The sequence below is a fragment of the Aquila chrysaetos genome, chromosome 15, assembly GCF_900496995.4.
Source record: "Aquila chrysaetos chrysaetos chromosome 15, bAquChr1.4, whole genome shotgun sequence".
NCBI classification, from domain to species: domain Eukaryota; kingdom Metazoa; phylum Chordata; class Aves; order Accipitriformes; family Accipitridae; genus Aquila; species Aquila chrysaetos.
This window is the reverse complement of record NC_044018.1, coordinates 7,545,613-7,572,024: the sequence shown is the minus strand read 5'-3', so window position 1 is coordinate 7,572,024 and position 26,412 is coordinate 7,545,613. Positions and strand designations below refer to the sequence as shown.

At 45.0% G+C, this 26,412-nt stretch overlaps 1 protein-coding gene across 10 annotated transcripts in view; it reads left to right on the top strand.

Annotated features, from left to right (window-relative positions):
- EVA1A (eva-1 homolog A, regulator of programmed cell death) overlaps positions 1–25,630 on the top strand; it is a 212,752-nt gene extending 187,122 nt beyond the window's left edge. For 5 of the 10 annotated variants that reach the window (XM_030037093.1, XM_030037099.1, XM_030037095.1 and 2 more), the window contains 3 exons: positions 11,887–12,051; positions 16,056–16,229; positions 24,163–25,630. In XM_030037093.1, coding sequence (XP_029892953.1) covers positions 11,887–12,051; positions 16,056–16,229; positions 24,163–24,533 — 710 coding nt within the window. In that variant the 3' untranslated portion in view covers positions 24,534–25,630. Of the gene's footprint in view, positions 1–2,104; positions 2,149–11,886; positions 12,052–16,055; positions 16,230–24,162 lie in introns of those variants that run through there. The other 5 variants (XM_030037094.1, XM_030037096.1, XM_030037100.1 and 2 more) reach the window with 4 other exon arrangements.
- The last annotated feature ends 782 nt before the right edge of the window (positions 25,631–26,412 follow it).

The window sequence follows — 26,412 nt, the reverse complement described above, 5'->3', positions numbered from 1 at the left end:
TTTTAACTGATTGAATTCAGTCATTTTGAAAGGTGAGGTAGGAGAGATGGCAGTTGACAGGCCTTGCTACCCCAACAGGCAGAAAATGGACCATGCTTGGCAATGGCCACTAGAAAGGGAGCGTTGCAGACCTTCCCAGAATGACCACACCGGGGCTTGGCTTGGGTGGCAACCTGATGAATCAAGAGTGGCTAGGATGTGTCAGAGACCTGCTGGTCTGTTAGAGAGGTCTCAAGGGAGTCCCAAGTAGTCCTAGAATAATTTCTGCACTAATTGGTGGGTAGGATTTGATTCAGGATCACTTAGCTCCATTAACTTTGGAATAAATGAGATAAGCCTTTTTCCCAGCAATATCCTACATCCCTGTATATATAACTTGCATACTTGCAGCTCAGTCTTGCAAAGCCTTACTTGCACTAATGCAGGTATTTAACTGAAGTGGTTAAACCAAGAGATTAGTCAGCCTATCTGTAAAATTAATGGAGGGATGAATTAGCCACCTCCTGTCCCAGTAAAGTGCCTTCAATTAGGTGGTGTGAATCCAGGCATCATTTGAGATAGGGATATTCATATAAATGAATCTTAATTACATATGTGAAGAGTGGAAAAGTGCAGGCTAGCGTGCCTGAAATATTGTCCTTGCTGAACATTTCATGAAGCCTAATAGAAACAAACATTTAGCTTTAAAAACCTTGTGTTCTCTTAAAAAGAAGTCGTTATTAAGTACTGGAAAGCTGCCACAAGCATCCAGCACCGAGTATTCCCACAGTTTTTTCCCGTGCTCCCAGACTGCGCTGGTGGAAGTAGCTGCAGGGCAAGTTGCATAAGAGCGTAGGGTAGGTGCTCAGTAACATCCTGGCTGGGCTAAAACAAAACCCTGGCATTGTTTTCCATGGTGTGTATCTGCTTTTATGTGGCGTCAGGAAAGTGACTATAATTTGCTGTTCCCCAAAACTGGCAGCTACTCGCAGTAGCAATTGTAGTAACACTTGAGCTCGCAGTCCTTACTGCTCCCTCAGGATATGCATGGAAGCAAGATGATGCATGCTACGTGTTTTTCTGCTAGAAAAAAAAAATACATAAACCATGCAAAGAACTTTTCACAGTCTACAAGCCAGATAATTTAAGGCTGATGCTGTGTGTTAGAGAGGTTCTGCCAGTTAAATGTACTTCTTTAAAAAAACAGGGGAGGTTTAATATTCTCATAATTCAAAAACATCTACAGGATTTTCCCTCAAACTTTCCACTGTGCTCAGGAAGTCTCAGCCCCAAAGGAGGATGTCTCACAGGTTATGACCATGTGAATAGAAGGATTTATATTGAAAACAGTTTTGCCACTTTGTTCATATACCCTTGGCTTGCAAGTTTGTTAGTGTAGCTTGGCTTCTCATATAAGCCAAGTCCTGAACAACAGGAGCCAACGATCTCCGCATCAAGTTCTGGATCTTGAACTAAATTGTATTTTTGTTCACTAAATATTAATCTGCATTTGTCTGTATGTAACAGAAAGGCATTTAGCATTGTAGCTACCTTATATGGTTTTGTTCACTCCTAGTCTTTATTCCAATGCTATTGATAACCTTTCCTTGTGCAGGGTTTCCAGTTTGGGCATCTCATGGGATCCTGCGAATTGCCACACTAACTCAACCACGTGACCAGACAAAGTCACTTCATTTAATGGCAGAGGTTGCTGGCTGCTTTCTGATGACATTCCTCAGCTCCTGTTATCAAGGCACCGCTATCTTTTTGGAAAAAAATTCTAGCCCCTTGCCTAGTTCTCTGCTGTTCGGTTACTGAGGGGAAAAGCTGATGGACTGATAAAGAACTAGCATGCACTGTTGGATAAGTAGCACTTAGATAAAAAGAAAACATTTTTTTACAGAGCATAGTTTTACTGCTGTAGTCACAAACATTTTTATTAGGCAAGGAGAGCAGACGGGAAGCATCTCCTGGCTGTGCCTGCCAGCAGACACTGAGACAAACCATGGGGGAACACCCAGGGATATGCTGGTTTTGGTTTTTCTTTGAATTAGTTTTTTTCTGGACCACTTTTCTGATGCCTTAGAGGTCACCAGTTGTCTGTGGACTACAGGATGTGTGACATTGCTTCGGAGATGGGCACAGCAAATCCCCTAAATTCCCATCTCGGTCAGTAGTCTCGGAGGAGAAATTATATTCCTAACTCTTGGAGTATAATGGTTGAATCGTATTGGGCTAGTTGTTGGCTCAGATGCTGAAGCATCAGGCTTCTAACTCTTTATTCAAATATTTGAGCAGTGCAGTGTAGCTGTGGATGTTCTTGCTTTCTTTCCCTGGTACCTTCCTTTCCTGCCTGGGCTCCTGCTTCTCTGCCATCCCTCTCCCGTCCCTGGTGGAGGTTGGCATGGCTTCCATCAGCTCCAGAGTGTTTCAGAGCCTCTGGCCCTTTATTCCATCCCTTTCTCCTTACTTTATTTTGGATATCCTTGCCCTGGCTATCATTTACGTGTCTCACAGTGATACCTAGTACTCACCCAGCCACTGCCTTCAGGTATGTAATAGCGAAGACCTCTAAGGTCCTCTTTCACTGGCAGGGCTTATATACCTTTCACTGAAATTTAAGGGAGTCTCTTTTGCCCTGAGTTTTACAGAATCAGTTGCTGTGACTCAGCTGATTCCTGGTAACTTGCAGGGCTGCAACCACTTGGGTGTGTGTTGGCATCCTGAGCACAGAGACTCTCCTCCCTTGCTGGCGAGCAATTCTCTGCATGAGCAATGCCCTGGCTCTGGATCAGCCACACTTGAACACACAATGCTTACTGCTCCGTCAGCATCCTCCTGGGAGCCACATATTGTGTCACATATTTTCCTGAAAAATAGATGAGCTGCACAAAAGACTTTCTGCCAAGCTCTATAGCCTAAATAAGTCAAGGGCAACAGTTCCGTACTATAAAAGTAATTTAAAATAGTAAAGTCTTGCAGTGTTAAATGTTTGATTAAAATGACTGAACATGATGAGAAAAAATAGGAATTGTGTCAAAATCTGAAATTTAGCATTGCTCTGCTTTGGTCCAAAGTGGAGTGGATATACTTAGAGCATTGCATAAAATAAAAGTCTGTAATAAAAGTCTCCTCCGAAGAGACCAACAAACTGGTATTCTGTATAATGCTTATGTAATCCATACATGAGCGGGCTGGTTTGCAAAGTACCAATGCAAGTATGTGATAGATGCAGTCCAAATAGGGGCAACAGGGAAGACTGGAAGAACGAGTCTGATTTCCTTGTTAATCTTATTCTCCTTTTTGTGCCATCCTCTGTATTGTGTCTTCCTCTTCACTGATAAAGGGCCCAGGCACCTGATTCAGACATCCTTGTGTGCTGCAGAAAAAGGAAACCCAAAACTGACTCTCGGACTCTCCTGCTGTACCCTTCCTAGTCTGGGAGACTGGCAGCTTCTCCCAGGTGCTGTCGGTCCTCGCTTAGCACCCTCGTAAATATTAGAGGTGTTTTCTCCCCTGCCTGCTGCTACTTCTGGAATTGAGGCTACGTAATTGGAAGGTCAGGTTCTGACCGTGCTCAACATGTAAATGAACGGAAAGTTGCTTAACTCGGCAGAGTTGAACTCACCCCATATGTGAGTGCCAAGTCAGATTTCTGTTCCTGCAGCGACTTTGCTGATAGTAGTTACCCATGCTTCTAGCGGTGGCACCTGGAGGTGACATTAATGGTTTGATCTAGCCCCATCTCAATTCCCTAAAATACACTACTGCTGCTCGGGTGTATAAAGTTACTGTCGTAGTCTCTGGGCCTGGTGGAGATCGGATGCAGCTGGACTGCCAGAGAGGTCCTACAGCTATGGTGGGCAGAAGGACCCATGCTGGGTTTGGGGGGGTGTAGCTGAGCGTGCTGGAATTTGGACAAGCCTCAGCTCGCGTCTCATCCTCCTAAAGATGCATTATCTTCTGAAAATGCAGAACTCTCCTGACTTTGGGAGCAGGCAGAAATCTACCAGATGAAAGTAACTCTTCGTATCTGCAGGTATCTCTTACAAGGCTTGCTTTCTTTTGATCCATTTTTCTTTCCAAATAGAACATGTAGGGAACAGACTGGTGCATGTGATGCTTTCCACTGTGCCCTTTGGAGACCAAAAGCCACATCAAGCAGGAGATTTATGAGTTGCTGGCAATAGATGCTTCATATTCTGTTATTACATTTAAGATGATGAAAGAAGAACAACTGACTTTCATGGCTATGAAAGCAGGAGGAAAACTGCCTGTGGATAGATCAAGCACATGCATCATTGGATAGAAATTAAGGTGTTTGTAGCTTCAAATCCTGATTTGAAAAGTTCAAGATAGAAGAAAAATATCTGAGTAAAAGATGTGAAGCAGTTCATAAGATTTTAACTCAGATACACTCAGGAGAATAAATCCAAAGGTAACATTATGATTCATTAACTATCCTTAATTAGGCTCCTAAATTTAAGAAGACAGAATCTCCCCCGAAGGCTTTCAAAGGCGCCCACCTTTCACTGTTGACGATACAGGGAGCTTAGGAACATACCTTATTTAAGGAGGACTTCTTTATTAGGCACGTACAGGGCATGCATGGATTGAATTCCCAGATTAGGTGAACTGGGTTTTACAATAAGGTTATTGCACTTCTGGACAGGCAGAAATAGGAGGAATCAGGGGAAGGTGTTCTGCAGCCCTGTGCAAGAAGGGGAGAGGCTGGCAGGGAGCAGTGCTTGTGTCCGTCTCTGGCCCATGGAGTCTCGGTTGGAGGTGCACCATTTCCTTAATCTCCTTCATCTCCTAAAGCCTCTCCCATCACAGGGCCATATACCTGCGAGAGATTTCACTGGGAGGAACGGTGAGACAGAGATAATTTGTGTTAGATGGGCTTTGTTTCTGGACTGGAATCGCTTCCACTTCTGAAGTCACTTCTCTGAGTGCAGCTGCGTGAGAAAAGAATGAACATCTCCTTTTCTGTGGAAGGCAAACAAGATAAAAGGTTGTCTGTGTTATATTTATATTCTTATTGCGCAATCTTTCTGTAGTTAGCTGCTGTCAGAAGATGCAGTAAAGGGTGAAGCATTTGGGCTTCCTCAGGAGTAGTCTTGGCAGAGTATTTGTATGAGTTGTGTCAGGCATTCCAGCTCGTACCGCTTCCCACCAGCCCCAAAATCACGAGCAGAAGAGACGGATTTCTGCTTCGGGCAGCGTCTGAAGGGAGGGGCAGAGGAGGAGGGCCCTGGCGCAGGCTGTGGGCTCGGGGAGGTGTAGGTGGCTTGGGTTATGACAGGGCTATTTTCCCAGACGGTCTCACTTGATTTCCGCGTGGTGCTTGGAAGTGGACTTACTGTAATTGGCATGAGTCACTTCCTTGTTATCGGTGGTTTGGAACTACTGCGCACGGAAAACACGCCTGCAGCAGGCTGAGTAACTCCCTTTTTCTCTTGGGTTTTGCATTCAGTTTCAGGATTGTAGACTATATCAATGCTGGGTGAAAAAATTCCCTTTCAAAAATGACTGAAGGAGATGGAAAGTCTGGACCACTTGTGTTCATTAAGCCTCTGCTCTGTTGTTTTTTTGTTTTTTTTTTTTTTTTTTTTTGGGGTTTTTTTTTGTGAGAGTGAAGATTTTACATGGCAGCCAGATCAAATCCCAGCTTTCAGACATGTTCTGTTGCGCAAAGTCCCTTCACGTCTCCTACTGTCTCCTAGGAGACTTTACACTTTCTGTGTAAACTGTCCTATACTTTTACTCTAAATATGCTATAGGCTGCCCAGAGGTACGATATGGCTTTGCAGCCAAGGCATGGAGTTGATGTCCAGTGCACTTAGCCTTTTACATGGGGATGCCCAGGCCATCTAGCTGCTCATGGAGACATTGAGAGCTGTAGGATCGGATGGTCTCCTGTCACGTGGTTACACCAATATCTGACCAAAAAACTCCCTTGTCAGATGAAGGGGGAATGCCTGGTGGCAGGGCAGGAATTGAAGGTAGGCTTTGGATGTCTGATATGACACATGTGCCCACAAGAAGAGGTAAAACCTCTTGCCATGTGATGCAAATGGGGTTTTATTCACTTGAAAGGGGCACATCCAGCACTGAGGTAGATGGGGCACAGGCAGCTGGAAAAGGTTTCAACTTGCTCCTCGGCCATGTCTGAGACCCTTGGGAAAAAGCCAAGGGGGTAGGCTGTGCCTCAATTTACTTTTGTTGATCAAATTATCATCTTCCACCCCCATGTTTCCAGGCATACAGTGGCGTTACTGTTGTCACCAGGTGCAGAGTCTTCTTACATATGGGATTTTTCAGTCTTGCTCTGTGATTATATTGTGATATTTTGTGGTCTGACACAGCCAAAATCCATTATTTTAATAGATATTGTTGACTGACTGCTTAGTGAGTTTAGGTTTTGCAGCACATAAAACACTTTTAATTCTGCAATCTGAGAGCGCCATATACCTTACATATATGCTAAGAAATTGCTTTCTTGTAATAGTTCAGAAACATGAATGATCCCATTTCTGGTTGGATGCTGTGCATTTTGTCTCAAACAAAAATCCTTCAGAGCTGCTACCTCCAAAAACCTGCAGTAGTTTATAGTGGGTGTTTACTCACAGTAGGATTTTTTTTAATTATTTTAAAAATATGTTGAGCATCAACAATTTCTGGCCCCAACCTGCCCAGATAAAAGGCTTGGTTGTAATTTTCATTGGTGAGGGAGTCATGTTTTGTTCAAATTGCACTCTGCTTCAAGCATTCACAGGAGGATTTGCTGAAGGTCCTGATCTGCTTTAATCATACTGAGCTTTCAGAGTAAACCTTATGGTCTGGAAATGCACAAGCAAATATATAGCAGAGGACTGGAGAATGACAAACTCCCTGTCTGTATGTTTTTAAGACTGAGCTTTCATTGATCTCCCATCCAGTTGACTGATCTGTATATACAGTGAAGATGGAGGTCAGGGGATAATTGCTTCCTGGGAGTGGAAGTCTTTAAGCATGTTTTGGACTGAGCAAGCATCAGGAAACACCAAATGATCAAATTAGCAAAGAGAGGGGATGGTTTGAGTGCAAGGCTGAAATATAGGGAGCCTGAGCTTGTTTCCTTTCTTTGGCACAGGCTCCCTCTGCGAGATTGGACAAATTTTGATATTTGAACACTTTCAAGACTCTGTCCCTAAGCCAATTCCCCATCTGTAAAATTTGGGGGCTGTAGCAGTTAAATGTTTTGATTAGGGGGAGTAATATATGTGCTTAAATTGAAACACTCAGCAGCATATTGGAAAAGAATTCCTCAGAAAGAGCAATATTCTGCTGCAAAATAATCTCTTATGGCAATTGGCCGAACCCCCAGGACTGGAGTGCTTAAAACTAGATAGATCAAAATAGTAGAAAACACAGCAAATTATCTTGATGAACAGAGGTGAGGTATCGGCTGGCCTTTTCCATCTCTTAGCACTGTAATTCAGAATTTTGCTGCTTGTAGGCACAGTAACTTTTTCTTTTCATCAGCCCTCAGTTTTCTGGCCACACAAGAGAGTGCTTGTGTGAAAATCCCAGCAGAAGGAGTCTCCACCAAGTACAAATAAGGATACTGTCAGCAGCACCAGCATGTGCCTTTTCACACTGTCCTGTCAGTTGCTTGTACCCGAATCTGATGGGTCTGCTCTGCCAGTGAGAGCACACTCCAGCTTGGATTTTCCTTTGCCCCTGTTGCTGCAGGGGAGAAGCTGCCAAGCAGTGGCGGTGAGGTTTTGTTGTGGGATTGATACCATTAATTCATTGCAAATGGGTAACGCAGGTCTTGGGTTGGGAACTGGTATAAATTATTGCTAGCATGATGTTGATTCAGACAGGTGAGCCGTGGGAGCTGGTAGCTAGGACTGCTTTTAAAACAGACACAGGGAGATTATATAAAGACTTGCAAGCCTGTAATGGCCGAGGAATGAACCTGCTGATCCAAAAGCTCCCTTGCAGGTTTATAACCTAGAACCACCTTCTGCAAGTGCCTTCACGGAGTGTCACAGCGATGGTGACACTTTGCTCTCCAGATCGAGTGCTGCCTGGCTGATGCGGAGTCCACGCGGTGATGCCCGAGTTGGACCCTGGGGTGGGTGGCAGAACACGACTCGCCATCCAGAAAGTTACACCTCTGCCTGCGCTGCTCAGCTGCCCAGCCCAAGTTACCAGAGAATTTTATCATTTGGATAAACACCACGTTTCAATGCTGACTGCTATCCCCAACAGACTAAAGGTCCCCAGAACAACTCTTCCAGATGATCCCAGCTCATTTCTCATGTGCATTTTAAGGTGCAGGTGTTCCTGACTATCAGGCGTGTTAACGCTTTGATTGAAGGCCCTGTTTCTTCCCCTCTTGTCCACACACATCACTTGTTCTGCTGACTGAGTTGCATTAACTTCTTTGCTTGATTGAATGGAGCAGGCCAAGTGCCAAGCCTTCCCTGCCAGGATTTCTGTGCTTAATGCTGAGATAAGACTAAAATCCCAGGTACTCTTTTCTGGTGGTTTTAATCATAAATAAATTTTCTTGACACCTTGCTGCAGTTCATGCCATGCTTTGTGTGATATGCACTCCTCTCTGGAGAATTTAAGGAGGGTATTTCCAAGGAACCAGATGTTTAATCTTTCTTGTGGAGTTGGCTGCCACACAGAAGCTAACTGGAAATTGTGAGGTGTTTTGCACTTGAGAAAGCCTTTCCATTTTACTGTCTTTCTAAAGCAAGCTATCTAAGCTGTGTATTGGTTTAGCATCATATAAACTAGAAAAAGAACAGACTTGCTCCTTGCTGTCACTCTATTTACTCTTTGCCAAGATAGGCCTTTCCTGGCAAAATGTCCTCAAGAAGCTTATGGAGTCCACAGAAAAAAATGGTCCCTTGAAATGGAAAAGTCCTAGGTTCATGTGCTGTAGACATCCTGTGTTGCACTAAGTTGCTTCCAGAATTTTAAAGCGTTTTAGTTGCTGAAGGGAAGACAAGCACCGCTTGGGATTTTTGGAAGTACCAAAGTGCATGTTAATCATGGACGTTAAGCGCACGTCTGCTTTTGGGAATCTCTCTTCATAGCCACCTGTGTTTCTAGGCACCAAATGCCTACTTGGTAGTCATCTTACTTCCTCAGCCATCCCAAAGGGATAACAGCACAACCCTACCCCATTAAGGTGCTGTGACAATAAACAGTCTGTATGAATGCTTCCCTCTGAGTACTTCTCCATCCCTACTTTTCCTTGGGATGCTGTCGACCAGTTGCTGACTGATTTAGCAATGTTTTGCTTTATCCTGACTCCTCTCCCAGTCCCATAGGTAGCATTTGTGGTGGTGGTGGCACAGATGCCAAGGTGGAAAAGCCATAGCTCAATTCCCTGGGTGTGTGTAGGAAAAGATGGTGTTTCTTTCCCCCACTTGGCTCAAATGCTTAAATGTCTGGTGGTGTCACCTTTTTGGAGAAAGGTGCAGGTCCACCCAGCCTGTGTTGTGCCCCAGAGATGGCTATGAATACTGGGAGGTGAAAGGAGATGCTTATGAAGAAGAGTCAGTCTGAAACATGAAAGACCAGTCATAATCTGCTAAGAAATTGTCTCTGTGTTCCTTTTGCTTTGTTTTCTTCATTGGATGCATATCAACAGGTTACTGGGATGCAGTTTGAATGAAAAGTGCGTAAAGGAAAACTGACTTGTGTCTTTTAAAGGCCTTTCAGGTCCTCAGCCTGAGATAGAGCAAAAGGGATCTTTATTTTTGGAGGGTGCTGAGCCCTATGCCCTCTGAATATCGGGTCCCTTTGGGTGCCTCAGATTAGGCGCCCAGAATTGCAATTCTCCCTGACTGTGTGGTTTGCAGGATAATCTCTGTTCTACACACCTCCTCCCCAGACTTTCTGATATTTCTCTGGCACAGGTATCCCCCTTGCTTCTGTCTAGTTCCTAACAGGGGATGTGTTTCTTTTGCTGCCTTCCCATCAGAGGATAGTTGCCAATTCAGGTTTCACTAGAAACTGCTGTGCCAGCTCTTTGATATTCAGAAGCTGTTGGGTTTTATGTCTGTTTCCTGACCTAGCATGACTCTACTAATAATTCAAGAACTTCAGTGCTGATATCTTGGCAGACTAATGTAGGAGGTCAGTCAGTAAATATAGTTACAATTTTCTTTGCCTCAGCAAAGACAGTAAGTTGAACACAATGTAAACAAGGTGGTTGGATCACTTCCCCCACCAGTAATATTTGTAGTTATGCAGGCAAATTTAATGGGCGTGATTGAATCTCATGCTCCAGCTTGGCAGCTGATTAGCTGCAGGGGGCAGGCAGGAATTTCCTTTCTGTTCCAGGGTTGCACTCCTTCCAAGTCCTCCTTCATGCTTGTGCCAAGGATCTCAAAGTGTTTTGCATTTTTAATTACGCTTCTTCACACCCCTGTGAAGAGTGGAGATGGGAGATAGCACGATCGGCAGCGGAGCAGTGGGGAAACTGAGGCACTAGGAGGTGGCAGCCTGCTTGGGACGAGAGAGGCTGTTGCCGTTAGACTTGGAGAAAGGAGAGCTGAGCATCCCAGAAATCTTCTTTTAGGGTTTCTGTGGGTCTAGTGAACTTGTGCCTAGTTCTCACCAGTCTGTGTCTTTAACACACTAAAGTCTTGGTTGTCTGCAGGGACAAAATGGTGCTTTTATGTATATGTTAGTATACAGTCACTGACGGGGAAAATACATCTTTCTCCTCTGGAAATTTTAATTTCTTTATTTTTGTCTTTCATCACTCTTCCTCTAATTTCTGAGCAGAACAGCCTGTATATGTTGTCTTCTCTTTGTATGGAAAAGCACTTTGCTCTGAAATAGCCTCAGGTGTTGTCCATGGCTGAGGCAGAGAACTGGTTCAGCTCTGTAAATGACATGCTGCTTTGTCCTTACAGGGCAAATTAGTGAATTTACCTAGTGGATTCACCTTCAGTGGGTGTACACTGAAGTAGCTACACCGACTTTGATTTCTTCACCTGGATGTACAGCTGAAGAGCTGGCCTCACAAGGAGGAGAAAGTACTCTTCTTACTAAGGCATGCTTTGGTCCACAGAAGAAAGAGACCATAGATCTCCTGACAAACTGTCACATATTAACCTACGTCACCTGCATATTGCTAACACTGTGGCTGATGAAACATGGAGAGCAGTAGGGATTAGCTGAGTCTTCACCCTCCTTCTCAGGATGGTGGGAATGGAGAATAAGCCTTTCCCAGCTTACTGAAAGCCTAAAGCCAAATGGGGAACAGTGTATTTTGGATCTCACAGGGTAGGGAGGGTTTCTTGCAGGTGGGGTTTCTTACTGCCGTGGTGGATCATTTAAACATTGTGATTCGATGTGAACAGCACCCTCCAAAGGCTGGCTTTGTGAATCCAGAGTGGACAGAAAATTCTGATGTGCAGTCTTGAGCAACTTGATGGCTGGAAGAGGCAGCGATTCAGGCGTACCCTATAGTCCCCACTGTTGTGGGGCATCCTGCCCAGCCCGCGATCGTGGTAGGAACAGAGGCGTCTAGCTGGAGTACTCTGAAGCTTAGGGCTGAGGCCAAAGCCTGGCTTACTAGGCATTTTAGTTTCTAAGATGGGTGTCTAAATAAGAAGTCCGAATCTGATCCTTAGTCTAGTCTCAAAGCTTAATTGTAAATAAACAATATCTTAATCACTTTATAGTTTCCAGCGTTCTCTCATTGAATGTCCCTGTGCTGGCATTTGGAGAGCATTCATCGTAGTGGTAAATGAGTGTCTGTTTGGTCTGCACATGGTATAATTAAGTATAAGCTGAGCCCATAGCATAATGTGATAATTCTCGTTCTGACCAGCTGAAATAACTTGCTCTAACAACTGTGCTCTTCGTACTCCTCTCTTTCAGTTCCCAAGAAGCTTCTGCATGAAACCCAGCCAAGACCAACCAATTACCAAGGATTTCAGAAGCCACATTTTCCACTGTGGCCAAGAGTGTTTGATCCCAATGTTATAGGGGACGGCGTGTTCCTTTCTGATGTCTCTCCTTCCAACATAGGGCGAGCTCTCCCAGGTAGCTATGACTATTGCGATGTTGGGCCAAACCTAACTGTGTTGTGGTAACTGTTCCCTTCTATCTCCTCGTCTCTGGGTTTCTGTATTGTTCCCAAAACCCCATCCACGTCACAGTCAGAAAGAGAAACTTCAAGGCGCAACCAGCGACAGACTAAAGTGAACGGTGAAACTCACACCAGGTTTCTTGAAATAGCAGTCATGGCCATGCATGTCAAAACTCATCACAGAAATACTTTGCAGACCTGTCTAATACAGTGGCAAAGAAAAAACAACAGGGCAAAGACAGTAGGTCTGGCTCGCAGGGGACAGAGAAGTTTTCAACTGAGCTTTAAAATATGATGCTATTTTCATAAAATGCAAAGCCAAGAGATATGAATGAAATAAAATCTTAGCTATCTATAGGGATAGGTGAGTAGGAGGAAGGGATGGTGTATGAATAAAGGAAAAGTACATGTGAGCACGTATTGGGCTAGTCGGTCGTTTTGCGTTGTATTTCCCAACACGCAGAAGATGGTATATGACATTACTTCTGAAATTCCCAGGCTGTACTCCCAGAGATTCAGCTCTAGGGTGTGTATGGGCAGAAATACCTTGTCTCTGTCTACAATCCTGGCAGAGTTAATCCATAGCTTGGATACAATCCACAGATAATTAAGAGTCAGCAATAACAGATTTGCCAGTTTGGAGGCCTTACTGAAAAATTGTCAAGGAAAAGAATTTTGAGTTAGCCCAAAATAAATTTTGTGATCCTGCTGATTCTTTTAAGCAAGAACCACCCCCTCCCGAGCTCATTTTCATTTATCTAAACATTTCACTTCTACAAATGGCACCTTTTGTTTAGTTTTCACATTGTTTATTCATTAATTTTTAAAATATGCACCACTTTTCAAACAAAGATGTCATTTTGAAATGAAAAGCTAAAAGAATGTTTCAAAAATAGCAAAAGGAAATATTTGGACATTTCTGTAATCTCTCTTCCTGTTTTATTTCTTTTATTAAAACTATTTGCTAAAGTCAGCCTGATATGAATAACCTCTCCTATGCTTATACTGTGGTGTTGGGCAAATTTACTGCTAGCTGAAATAATTTTGCTTGGCTTTGGTGTAAAGTCACAGGGAAACAGTTCGAGTGACTGGGAACAGCTAAGAAAGGGTGGTGAAGAGAAAACCAGTAGTAGGTGAGCTGATTAGGCATAGACAAGGTCTTCAAAGCTAGCAAGGAGGAAAGGGGATGTCTTTTAGTATGATTCTGGAATGAATGGCGGACCAGGGAACCACATAACGTAGCAACACATGGCCTTGTGAAATTGTGTTTGTTTGTTTTTTCCCTCCTGCACAACTCCAGTCATTTGCTATCTTCCCTGTCTGTGCTTGTACAATCCTGCAGATGACAAAACCAGTTCTGTGGTTTTGTGGTGCTCTTTGCTGGAGTATAGTGTATGCAGACGAGTATTCATTTAAAAACTTGTTTGATTGCATCTGTTCTTTGCACAAGTCAGAAGTAAAAAAAAAAAAAAAAAAAGATTCTTCTTACATCTCACATGAGAGGAGTTATGCCTTACTCTCTCTCCTAAATATACCATTATTGCACAACGTGGTTTACAAGGGATGCCCCATACCCAACAGAAGCGGTGTCCATCTGAGCCTTTCCTGGCAGATCTAGCACGTGCACACAGAAGCCCTCCCTGCAAGTATAATTTAAACCTTAGTCCTAGTGAGATCCCGTGAATGTATCAACAGTGAGGGGCAGGTGGGTTGTCACTAACCCAGAACGGGACGTGTGAGAGAGCATGGCACTGAGGTCTCAGGTTCACATCCTACCAGCTCTGTGCACCTGCAGTACAGCCACGTTAACTGGACTTTAACGCAGAGTTGCAGAAAACTCTCAGAGACCTAGCAGGAACCTGGAGCCACCTAACTCAGCAATCCTCTTTATGATGAGATAGATGGTTATGAAATACATATGAGATTATAGCCTGGCGATGCCCTTCATTTTCATTGATTGTAAAGGGATTTTTAGATTAACTAGTTCAGAGTCAGACCTCTCATTTGAGATGACCTGGGGTGTTCACCTGGCTTCTAGATGCTGCCCTAGAAGGCTGAGAGTTTCCCCTACATCCCTTCTCATACCTGCCATCTCTGCGTGGATGTCCTCCTGACCCTGGGTGTCTTAGACATCTGTGTATGAGTAAGTACATCAAGCTTGAAGTGTCTGCTACGGGGAGATCTGAATGACTCCCTAGGATCTGTCAACGAGTAGCAGGATTCAGTTGCCTCAGTTTAGATGCGTAGTGCTACTTGAGATGCTCTGAAGGGTTCAGTTTTTAGAAATGAAAAATTTACCCTGCTTCTATGGATTTCTTTGCAGGAACAGTGGTAGAGAAAAATCCAACCACTTATACAGACATAGATTTACCAAACAGGGAGAATAAAGGAAAGATTAAAGTGCATGTTGGTGCCTACATCCGAATTAAAGGATTTTCCGCAACTTTGCTAATGGTTTCCTGCTGAATGTGCCGTTGACCCTGTGTGCCCCAGTGCCTCCATTTGTACAGCTGATCTTTGGTGATCTCTATTCTCCTAGAGCAAGAGGTTCTTGGGATATTTTTCCCTTTTGGATCTGCCACCCAGGCACCCAAGTTTAAAACCTTTGCTTCAGGGCCAGTCATTAACACCTTGGTAGCTTGTAACATGTGGCTTTCCCAAGGCCATGCAGCTATTCAGTGGCAGAGATACAACTGCGCCCGCATTCCTTGGGGCTGATCCCTTACAGCAACGCCTGGACATCCATCCCCGCTGCTTCTCCTCCGAGGCAGATTAGGAGTTGGCATCACTGCATGCACGTTCACGCACTCAGTCCCTCTCCATCCAGTATTACCTGTTCTCTTTGACACCCCTCAGTTTCTGTTACTGCTTCTCTGGGCTGAGCCGCTTCTTGGCACGCACAGTGGGAAGGGGAACGTGACATCTCACGCTGCCGGGTTTGCAGGGAAAGGAGACGGATCAGGCAGCTAGTGAACACAGACCATCTCGTGTCGCGGCTGCTGTCAGAGTGCCTTTGCTTGCGTGGCACTGATGGCATTATCGGAGACGGAGCTGACAGTTTCCTGAATTTAATACCTGCAGATAAGTGGAAGCCAGGTGCAAGTCTGATTTTGCAGTGTGATGCTTGCTTTTGGCCAGAACTAGACACCCAGGGAAGGGAGCCTGAAAAATTGTAATAGCTACAGTTAAACAATCACAATCACACGGATGATGGAGCTGGATCTTGTGCACTGACTTTTTCGTGCGTTTAAAACAATTAGTGTTTTGTGACTAGTGGGGGTGTCTGTCTGCAGATCAAGGTGCAGGGAGCACTCAGCAGCGAGCTGATAAGCTCTGAAAGGGTCTCTTTGAGCCTCCTGGAATTAGCTGCCTCCTTAGCTCCGGTCTTCAACAAATAAAATCAAATCATTAACCCATGTTCACTCACCTCTCCAAAGGGGAAATGGTGTCTGGGTGAAACACAATACGAGTGGGCTTCTGAAGGAAGTTGTAAACTCAGGTCTGCCCTTCCCCGCAAAGGCTGGAGAGAAAGCACGTCTGTTTGCCAGGTGTGGATGGATCACTACGGCGCAACACCAGCAGAGTTTTGCCGGCTCTGTCTGTGTTTTCCAGTCCTTATTACAAGCTTAGCTGAACCCACTGTTGATAAAGGCTCCTTTGATTTACATAAGAGAAAAGAAACCTGATTATATATTTGCTGTAGCGTAGGTGGGTGTGTCTAAGTGGTGACATGAAAGAGCAGGAGACGGGGAGAGAAGATGCTGCCTGGATGCAGACAGGGTATGTGCTCAGCTGAAGCTACCTGAGAAGGTTTAGTTGCCCCCCAAAAAGGGGCAAATTTGGGTGGCTTGCTGTCGAGCGGCTCCAGATTTCTGAACGCAGATGCCGACCTGGTGGGGATAGGGCAGGGTCGGGCTGGGGCACGTGCCTCGTTCCTCATTCCCTTTCTGTTTCAAAGCAGAGAAGAAGAAAGGGAGATCGGCCACGTTCTACCCTCTAGACAACACCCCCTTCTTGCTTCCCGTGGATGAGACACAACCGCCGGCGCTCAACAGCAGCATGGAGCCCGTGGGCGTTAGCACAGAGATGGCACTGCTCAGCAACATCCTAGCAGCGTATGCCTTTATCACAGGTAGGTTTTGCGGCTGCCATTTCTCTGGGCTCTCACAAGCTCTTTGTGGACCCTCAATTGAGCCTACATTTCACAGTCACCTAGGGCTAAATCTGCCTCTTTGAACCGTTTATATTTTTCATTCGTCTCTCAGCAACTTCTCCCTTGAAAGACCTGACGAGGGCAGCTCTAGCAGACAGTATATAACAGGGTTTATTGTGCTCTGCTTTCCTCTGGATTTGCTCTCATCTGAAGTTAAATACAATGTAATCTTACATGTGGTATTATTTCTAATGCTCCATTTTCCTGAAGATCAAAGCCTGGCTCATTAGGGAGGCAAGCTTGTTGTCCTGTAATTTGGAAAATAAGCAGCACTCAGATCATTACCCTGCTTAAGAGAATTTGGCTTATCTTCAGTAGAAGTGTGAAGATGAAGTAACTTGAGAGTCTGCTTAATTGTGTATTTAAATCTAGTTTAGAGTAAGGTTTCCCTGGATCACAGTTTATCTTTCACCCACATGCATCTTTCAAGTAGCAGAGGAGCGGTCTTCTAATAAGATTCACTTTAAAAGTTGAAATGAAGATTGTGTACCCTACTGAGTGCTTGGGGTCAATACCATTGATAGCAAAAAGTACAGCAGAGGCCGGTGGTATAGTGCAAATATTTCCCATCCCACAACTGCATGAGGTACCTTGTCATCAGTAGGGGTTGCCTACAGAGTTGGAGGACCTAACCCCAAAACAGGAGGAGCACTGGCTGAATAGCATCGGATGCACTAATTCAGCATATTTTAGGCCAATATCTGCTGTTTTCCCCAGAAGGAGGGCTTTGGTTTCTGTGTAACTAGCCTCCCGAGGCAGGACATACTGTTTGTGGTCACTTTTTTTGTATGGGTGTTCTCCTTCTGTTTAATGAAAGGTTTGTATGCTTATTACCTTGCAATGCTTATTGCCAAGCAATATTACCTTGCTAGTAATATTAATGTGTTGCTCTTTTACTATATGCAGTTAATAATTCTGTGTACTGCAGCCAGTCTGCTAGCACCACTGTAATGCAATTATGCTATTCTGGAGCATTGAGGTCTATATAACTAAAACTCCAATATTTGTGTGCTAGTTTTTCATGTCTGTGAGCCATTCAGTCTTGCTAATTCATTAAACACTAACAACGCATGTGCTCTTGCCCTTGCTGAGATACCACCATGCTGCTATAGACAAGTATTTGGATTTCATAGAATCATAGAATAGTTTGGGTTGGAAAGGACATTTAAAGGTCATCTAGTCAAACCCCCCCTGCCATGGGCAGGGACGTCTTTGACTAGATCAGGTTGCTCAGAGCCCCATCCAACCTGGCCTTGAATGTTTGCAGGGATGGGGCATCGACCACCTCTCTGGGCAACCTGTGCCAGTGTTTCACCACTCTCATTGTAAAAAATGTCTTCCTTATATCTAGTCTAAATCTACCCCCTTTCAGTTTAAAACCATTACCCCTTGTCCTATTGCAATAGGCCCTGCTAAAAAGTTTGTCCCCCTCTTTCTTATAAGCCCCCTTTAAGTACTGAAAGGCCGCAATAAGGTTTCTCTGGAGCCTTCTCTTCTCCAGGTTGAACAACCCCAACTCTCTCAGCCTGTCTTCATAGCAGAGGTGTTCCAGCCCTCTGACCATTTTCACAGCCCTCCTCTGGACCCGCTCCAACAGGTCCATGTCTGTCTTTTGCTGGGGACCCCAAAGCTGGATGCAGTACTCCAGGTGGGGTCTCAGGTGAACAGAGTAGAGGAGGAGAATCACCTCCCTCAACATGCTAGCCATGCTTCTTTTGATGTGTGAAACAGCTAACTTGGGCTTTGCATTTTGGAATCACTAAGTAGATTAGTAAGAGTGTTTCTGCACATTTAGCGGAGGGTCCTTCTAAAAGGACCATGAATGGTGAGCCCAAAGTTCTGCCATTCTACACATCCAATAGTGGAATCAGGATCCGTATTTCTGTGACACCTTTAAGAAGCAGTCAGCCTAAGTGGAATTAGTAGTGTTCTTCACAAAAGATAGCCGAGTAGGATATGTTTTTTCTTGCGTGGGCTTCTCTAACAAAAGCTTAGAACAAGCAAACTTTAAGTGAATCTCCTGTCTGTCACACTTCTCCCCCCTCTTACCTACAGCTGCCCATTTTTTAACGTGAAAGTGCCTGCATTCCCAACCTTACTGTAAAATAAAATGCTGTTAACATTATTTTCCCCATCTGAACAGTAATGAGCAGCAGAAGGTTGTAGGATTTATAGTTGGGGACAGTTGGGACTAGGATTCAGGGCTGCTGCTGATGCCCCATGGACTTTGCTTCCATTTACCACAGTGGAACTCTTTGACCCTGCATTGGTTTTGTAGGGCACAAGGCCTCAATTCATCCCCTTCACAAGGTGTCAGTCTTGGCAGGAGCCTCTAGATTTTACTGTAGTACAAATAATAAATAAGGACGGCTTTAACTGTCTTGTTACTGTGGGGTTTGCTTGCCCTCTCGTGATGTGGTCTCCTTGTGATGTGTTCACATCCACTGGATGTCAAATAGGTAAAACAGACCTTATGACTTTGGTTTCCAGTGATGAGTTCAGGAGTTTGTTGCTCATGTTTTTCAGTGCACCTAACCATGGCTGTTAGACGAGTTTTAGTCTCAATGATATATATGTCCAGTTTGTTATTTATTACAAAAATAATTGATGGCTGCCCCATGGATTGAAACAGCAGATGCCCTAAACCATCTTTATCTGCTGCATGTAATTTAGGCCTCTGCTTTTAGCAGAGAAGATGGATTTGGCATGATTATTTTGTTATATGTGAATACGGAGAGGTTTTAGATTATGAGTTCAAAGACAAGCTGTGTCACAGGGCACAAATATCATCTGCATAAAACTAGAGCACTGCAAAGCCACACCCCTTCATATTGCAGATTTTGAGCAGTAGAACATTTGGAAATTTTTGTGCTCGCCTGAGTTTGGGGCCTTGAAGGCGGCTTAAGCCACAGCAGCTGCTGATGTCCATAGAGGAGCCATTATAGCGGCTCGGTAAAGGCAGGGTATCGGGTGGCCGGGGAGGGCTGGTGATGGTTTACACATCTTCCCACTGCTCCTGACCGCAGCCTCCGTGCCAAAGGAAAACATTAGTGCAAGAACTGTTCTGTTTCATAACACTAAAAACGTCCCTCAGGTAAGCTCTGCAGACTGAAAGTGCTGTATTCAGGGCTTCCCTGTGCTGATGAGTCAGCTCAAAACAGGACTTTGCAGGAGAAAATTGTAAATAGGCAGGGGCAACGTATAAAGATGTTTTTTCTCTTGGGGCAGAGGGTAGTGTATATCCTCAGACCCACTCTAGGAAAAAGAAGCTACAGGCACTTGGTATTTTATGGGTAAAGTGCGTGCTCGAGAGGACGATCCATTCTACTACTTTTCCTGCCTCCTGGCAGTGGGGTGTCTCTTAGCCTGAGGAGAGCACCCACAAATCAGTGGGGTCCCCTCTGAGCTCGATGGCGTTCATATTTTCGGCACAAAATGGCAGGTTTGGGTGGGCGGCTGCAGGTGAAGTCTGCAGCCTCGGTCACTCACACATGCACAGTCTTGCTGTGCACAGAGGGGAGAAGTGCCAATATCAGCGAAAGCCTCTGTGCTCACTTCCATGACCTTTTTGACTGATGTTCCCATATAAAAGTTGGGAATGTTCCTATTGACAACCAGGCAATGAAAAATCACAGCACAGCAGGAAGCAAACCTCCTTGCAGGATTGTTGGTTTTCACCATCAAATCTGTTTGCAGCTATCATCATGGTTATGAGTATCAAAGCCAGTTAGGTGTTAGCCTTATCCCAGCTTCCAGAACCTTAAAACCAACATTTCTTCAGAAGCAAGGAGAAAGAGTGAACAATGTCAATGAGGAGTGGATTTATCAGCTGATCAAGCAAGTAAGTCATGGTCCTGCAAAAGACTTAGGGATGCCCTTAATTCAAAAGCTAATTTTCTTTATAGAATTAGGTTTTTAATTATATGCAATCTTTGCCCGCAAACCTCAGACCTGTTATTTGTGAAGGACCTGTTCCAAGACCTGTCTGAGTGTTTGGAAAGACTTCACCAGTCTCTGTGACAGCTGGAACTGTCTTTGCAGTCACAGTCTACCAGCAAGACCAGAACTGTCCCTCATGGTTATATAAATATTACACGTTCAAATTGTATCAGAGCACTTCCAATGCTTCCCTTTGGACAAGGGACTTATTCCAGTTTTGTCGTTGCATTCAGGCTGTGTTTTATTCTTCTTTCACAAGCAAAGCTTTGCTGCCAAGTTATTAACAAGGGGCTTCCAAAAAACAACCCAGGGGAGATCATTCCAACTTTTAGACTGCTTGGCCTGAGCCTTATTAATAAGGGGCTCCTGGAGAGCTTCCTCTGTTCTACCAGGGGATTTCGGCAGCCTGTGGGGCTAACTGTAAATTCCCTAGAAGATATTGCTCCTACTGTTTGTCTGGCCATGCTTAATGCTGAAGCTTTTACTGGGGGCCTCTGAAATTTTCCTCCCCACTGAGGTTTCTGAATGCATGAAGCTATCACAGGAAGCCAGCAGCGTTAATGCCTAGATTGGTTTTTATTTATTGAAACAATTTATTATAATAGCAATAACAACCTTGGCCTGGGGCATTTCCTGGGGAATTAATGGCAGTCTGGGCTGATGCTCCCAGCAGATTGTTAGCCCTCAGGAAACAGGCTCCGTAATTGCTGCTGGTTTGGTTGGAAAAACACAATAAAATGTGTTTCTAATTTTTGGGCAGTTTGAGCGCCTAGAAAATGGTGGCTTTTGTATAGAGGGTAATAAAGAGCATATATCTTTTGTCTGCATGGATTAAATTCAGGCTTGAATCAGTGACATTTTCATCAATGCTTTCAGTCCACAAAGAGAAATACCAGGAAGGGGAAAGGTAACCCCAGCTACAGAGATTGACAGCAACTGGGTCTTGCTAGGAGTTTAGGAGAAAAACATAGCTCTGAGCTGTCATCCACAGCAGTGGAAGAAAAAGCTGCACCGGTCAAAATCCATGTCTTAGCAGGTGTACACACACACACAAATGCGTATCAAAATTATGTTAACTCCTGCTACTGATGTCCATACACTTTTAAAGAGTTTTTTTCAAATATAATGAGTGTTTTGAGGAGCTTCAGTGTTGGCATGATGAATCTGAACCACTGTCAAGTTTTTGGAAGATGCTGAGCATCCATTTGCTGAAGAGAATGCCCCTTTTTAGTCTTTGCAAATAGAACACGCAATGGGGGAGGCTCTCAAAATCAACTGTCAAACCCCCAAATCTAGGCTATTGCTGATTTGGCTACTTCAACTGAGAAAAAGCAGAGCCCATGTTTTTTAGCTTAAGTTGCTCTTTCTGCTGTGAAAAAAAGAGATGTTGCTGTGCGAGTGGATTGTACATATGATAAATGTCAAGACTGCAGTTGAACGTAGGGTTACAGCTCAGTGAGGAAGTCCAGACAGTGTCTCAGATGTTGACAGAGTAGCTGTAGGAGCTCATAAATGCCACTGGAGCCCAAAGATTCAATTACAGCCATTGCACTGCATGAAGGGCTATACATACAAGCACAAGCAGGGGATGAAAAATGGTTGCTTAGGTAGCAATTGAGGTGCAGCTTGCTCATGAGCTGATACAGTAGCATGGAAAAAGGAGTGTGGAGGAGAAAGAAAAAGCAGGACACGGACAAAAGCGGGGGAAGAGAAACCACATGTGTCTGCGTCTCAGGCTCCAATCTATGGTTTTTTTAATGAGTTGCTTTAAAAGAGCAAACAGTGGAACTAATGCAACCAAATCAAGCCCATGTGTGTGCAGGAGCGTGGTGCTCAGGAAAGTGTGCCTGGCACCGTGTCAGCCAGGCAGAGCGGAGGCAGACTGCACCAAGCGTCTTCCAGGACGAACAGATCAGTCCTGCTCGTTCGTTCTTCCCACACCCTGTGTGTCCTCCTTAGGGCTACTTGCAAAGAAAGCTTTGCAGTTACTGTCCTGAGTTGTACTGCACATGGAGAAGCCATGTCGGGCTGTGATTCCACTTTTCCCGGGGTTTTCAAATCTCTGGAATTTAGGCCACTTCTTTACCGTTCACACAGTACCAGGTGGGCAGCAGCTTTGCTACTGCACGAGCAGGACTGCAGTTTTAATTTGAGTTCTGTCACTTGAGTTCAGAATTGCCACTAACTTCATCGGAGCCAGGCCTTCACTCAGCCAGACTGCTACAAGAGCCATTGGCACATCCTTCATGTCTGCCCTGGTATCTTCTCTTTTACCTTTGGATTTTTGCTGTCTCACTTTTGTCAAAATGTCTTAGCTTAAAACCTCTGGCTTTGGTCTCACTTGACTTTCCAGCTACCGCTGCATTTCTCTCCTCTTTCTTGTTTTGGACTTGTTGAATGCATCTGCTGCAGTTTTCTTCTCTGTTTTTGTAGTCGCTCTTCAGCCTGTTTTTTTCCCCTGTGCCATCCACACCAACCACTCTAGCAACAGCCTCCTGTTTTATTAGCCGGGTTTCAGGCTACCATGACATCTTCCTCTACCTTGGCTTGTCAGTCATCTTTGAGATTTGTTTGGTAGGAGAGAAGTGAAGAGCATAAAAGTGTTTTGTCCCTATAACTGTTCCATGAGCACCTCCAGGCATTGAACTATGCATTGCCTTGAACTGTGCACACGTCAGTGTTTGGGCTCTCACCACAGAATCGGGGAATAAATTAGGCTGGAAGGGGTCTCCAGGGGTCACTTGCTCCAACCCCCTACTTCAAATTTAGATTCAGCTTTGAAGTTAGAGCAAGGTCTTGTCCTGTTGGGTTTTGAATATCTCCAAATGGTTTCCCATTCATCTTCTGCAGACTTTGTTTTAAGGAAATCAGCTGGAGAGGGCAGTTTCTAAAAGCACAGTGGGGGGAAGTGAAGGTAGAGCAGAGCCTTTTAGTTACAGAGATCTTTTGGGGCCGAATGTCAGGCTCTCAGCTGGTGGGAACTGTTACAGCTCCATCACTGAATTCAAGGGAATAAGACTCATCTGAGGAAGTGACTCCGTCCTTGAACTCAGGACTCCCAACAGACACAGCAGAGTAGAGCTGGCCTTGACACTTCTGCTTGGTTCACCTTCACCCATTCAGCGTACCTATAAACGGAGATGATTCAGCCTGGGGGAATTGCAGTAACAACATTTATCATAATTATGCTTCTAAGTAGTCCCATGAACCAAAAAAAAAAAAAAAATAAAAGGTAGTAAATAAACAAGATGACCTAGTTTAAAAGGCATTGTGGATACTTTGGAGTCTTGTTGTATCACCTCTGAAATGTGGCTATGCAAGATTCATCCTGTTAGTGCACTGACTCCAGCTATGCTTGCGTAGCACAAGTATACAGTTTGGTGGTCTGGGCGGAAAGCCAGCACACTTGCCTTAGATAAGCAAATGAAACCTATGAATAAATAGTATGCATTTTCCATACTGCGAGGCTTCCCATTTCAGCTGGGCCACAGCACAGAGAGCATATAAAGCTTTGTAACCATCTTTATTCCTGGTGCGATGATAATGGATGCGACAGCAAGATGCACTTAGCTGCTGCTGGGTGTGCAGCACCCCGGTGTCAACCCCGCTCGTGCAGCCACAGGAATTAGCATTTAATTCTGCAGGCTGCTCCTCCTCCTTCCAGACAGCTCCAAGACACGGCTGCAGTGAACCCACGTTCTGCATGTGAGCAAATGCCTTGGCAGCAAACGCACCGCTTAAATTCCCCTTCCTGATTTCCCTGGGGGGAGGAGGCGAAGGAGTGCATGGAAGTAAAGCAACCATTAGAAACTGTGCCCCTCCAGAGACCGTGGTTGGTATGTGCACAGAGGAGCTGCGTGTGTTTTGCTCTTTTAAGGGTTGTTCTTGACAGTAATTTTCTTTCCCGTTTCAGAAAACCCCGAGCGGGCTGCTCTGTATTTTGTCTCCGGAGTGTGCATTGGACTCGTCTTGACCCTGCTGGCCCTGGTGCTAAGGGTGTCCTGCCGAACTGACTGCAAACACTCCTCCGCCAAAAAACCTCCTCGGGAGCGGGAGAGCGATAGCGACAGCAGCGACAGCGATGACGATTCGGACACCACTTCGGACCTGTCGGCCCGCAGGCACCGCAGGTTCGAGAGGACTTTGAACATGAACGTCTTCACTTCGGCGGAGGAGCTGGAGCGGGCTCAGCGGCTGGAGGAGCGGGAGCGCATCATCCGGGAGATCTGGATGAACGGCCAGCCGGACATCCCAGGGACCAGGAGCCTCAACTGCTACTACTAAGCGATGGGGAGTCCAACCGTCCTGCCCTGCACCCCGGGGCTTCTCCACACGTGATAGAGGAGAGGGTGGGAAGGAATATTACGTGGGTGTCTCCCCTTTTCCTTCCAGGCGTGCTACCTGGAGCAGTGTGGATGGACAGCAATAAAGCTTTCCCCGTCTCCTTCTCCCTGACATATTGCTATCGCCCCTCTTCACGGACACTTTCTGGTTTCAACAGCGGCGGTTGCCAACTTCATTTCTTAGTAGCAGGCGGGAAGGTGACAATAACAGTCCTCCCACGTGCGACGTGGAGTTTGGCGTGCTGCGGTACGAGTGCTCCTCTCTTGGCTGGAGAAAGAAGTCGTCTAGGTTTTGGTGTTCATTTAAGGTTTTTTGGTTTCCCTTTCCTGAGGACTGTGGGAGAATCGTGAACAAAACGACAAATCTGGAAAGATGATTTGGGAAGGGAGGGGGAGGTGCATCCTGACCGATTGTCTTGTGACTTCAGAAGCCACGAGATTAACCTAATTAAAACCCAACGGCAAATATGACTTGTTAAGAACTGGGGGATGGGGGGGAGGGGGATTCTTCCATCGTGAAATCATCTCGGTGCTTGGATGTTTGCCATAGTGTATTCAGTTATTTATGGCTGTCTTTTCATCTTCCTTTTCAATGGGAACATTTATTTTTTTTTTTTACTGACACCTCAGGGATAAAATCCTATTATTTTTTTGAGTCTGCTCTCCCTGCTGGCCCCTGCCAAACACAACCCAACCCACCTCCAACAGTGAAATTATGGTAATATAAGAGATGTGTCAGTGACTGGTGAGAAGTTAACAACCTCAAAGAGGTTGAAAAGGGTTTTCTTTTTGTTTTGTTTTAAATATATATATATATATATATTTGAAGATGCTGCACAGGAATGTGCCTTATTCTTTTTTTGTTGTTGTTAAACTACAGTTTTCCTATGGATAGCAATGCACAATGTTTTATATATTTTATTAAAAAAATAAAAAAAATAAAAGGTATATGTTTACCAGAGGAAAATGGAGACAGAAGAAGCCACATATGACAACAGAATGGGTAATGAATGCTAAATAAACTCTGGCTTGCTTCAATACATTTGAATTTGCATCCTTACTTTTGGCATAGGTGTTGCTCGAGGGAGATGCTTTGGAAGACTAGCACACCTCTGCAAGCAATCAAGGTTGGCAACTTCTGCCTGCAGGAAGCTGGAGGCACTTTGTCCTTAGGCTGCAGCCCATCGGTCTACTTCTGTGTTGCACATGGGCAGGAGCAGCAGAGCAATGTGTTGGTTCTCAGGGGGCCAGCCCAAAGCCTACCTGCACCAAGGGAAGGAGTCCCAGTGATTTCGTGATGCTTTGAGTCTGTCCCCCAGACCCAAGTCGTACCTGGGCCAGAAGCAAATGTTAAATGAATGAAAAAATACATGGAAAAAAGTTGAAGTATATTTTAGTGCTCCTTCAGTTGTCCCATGGAGGGTTCAATGGGATATCACCACCTACTCACTCCCAGGCACCAGTTCACATCACTTCAGTCATAAAACTTGGTGTTTTTCAAGTCTGTATGACGCTGCTGCAGCCTGCAGGGCTTTGGGATGTGCTCCTCTTAGGCGTGCTTGTGACTTAAGAGTTCACAAAATGCCAGCAAAGCAGATAATGACCAAAAGCTCTGAATGCCCAGAGCTTTTCCCTAGCCTCAGAGAGATGAAGATGGGTGGACCTGCCCACAAGATGACTGAGGATGTTAGAGTGGGATTGCAAGGGTTCATGTGCTGTGCCAAACAGCTGCATGGTGGGACAGACCCCGACACCAAGGGCCTTCTTGGCACTCTTTGTAGTCACGGTGGGGCTCCTTCTCTGGGTGACGAAAGCGGCAT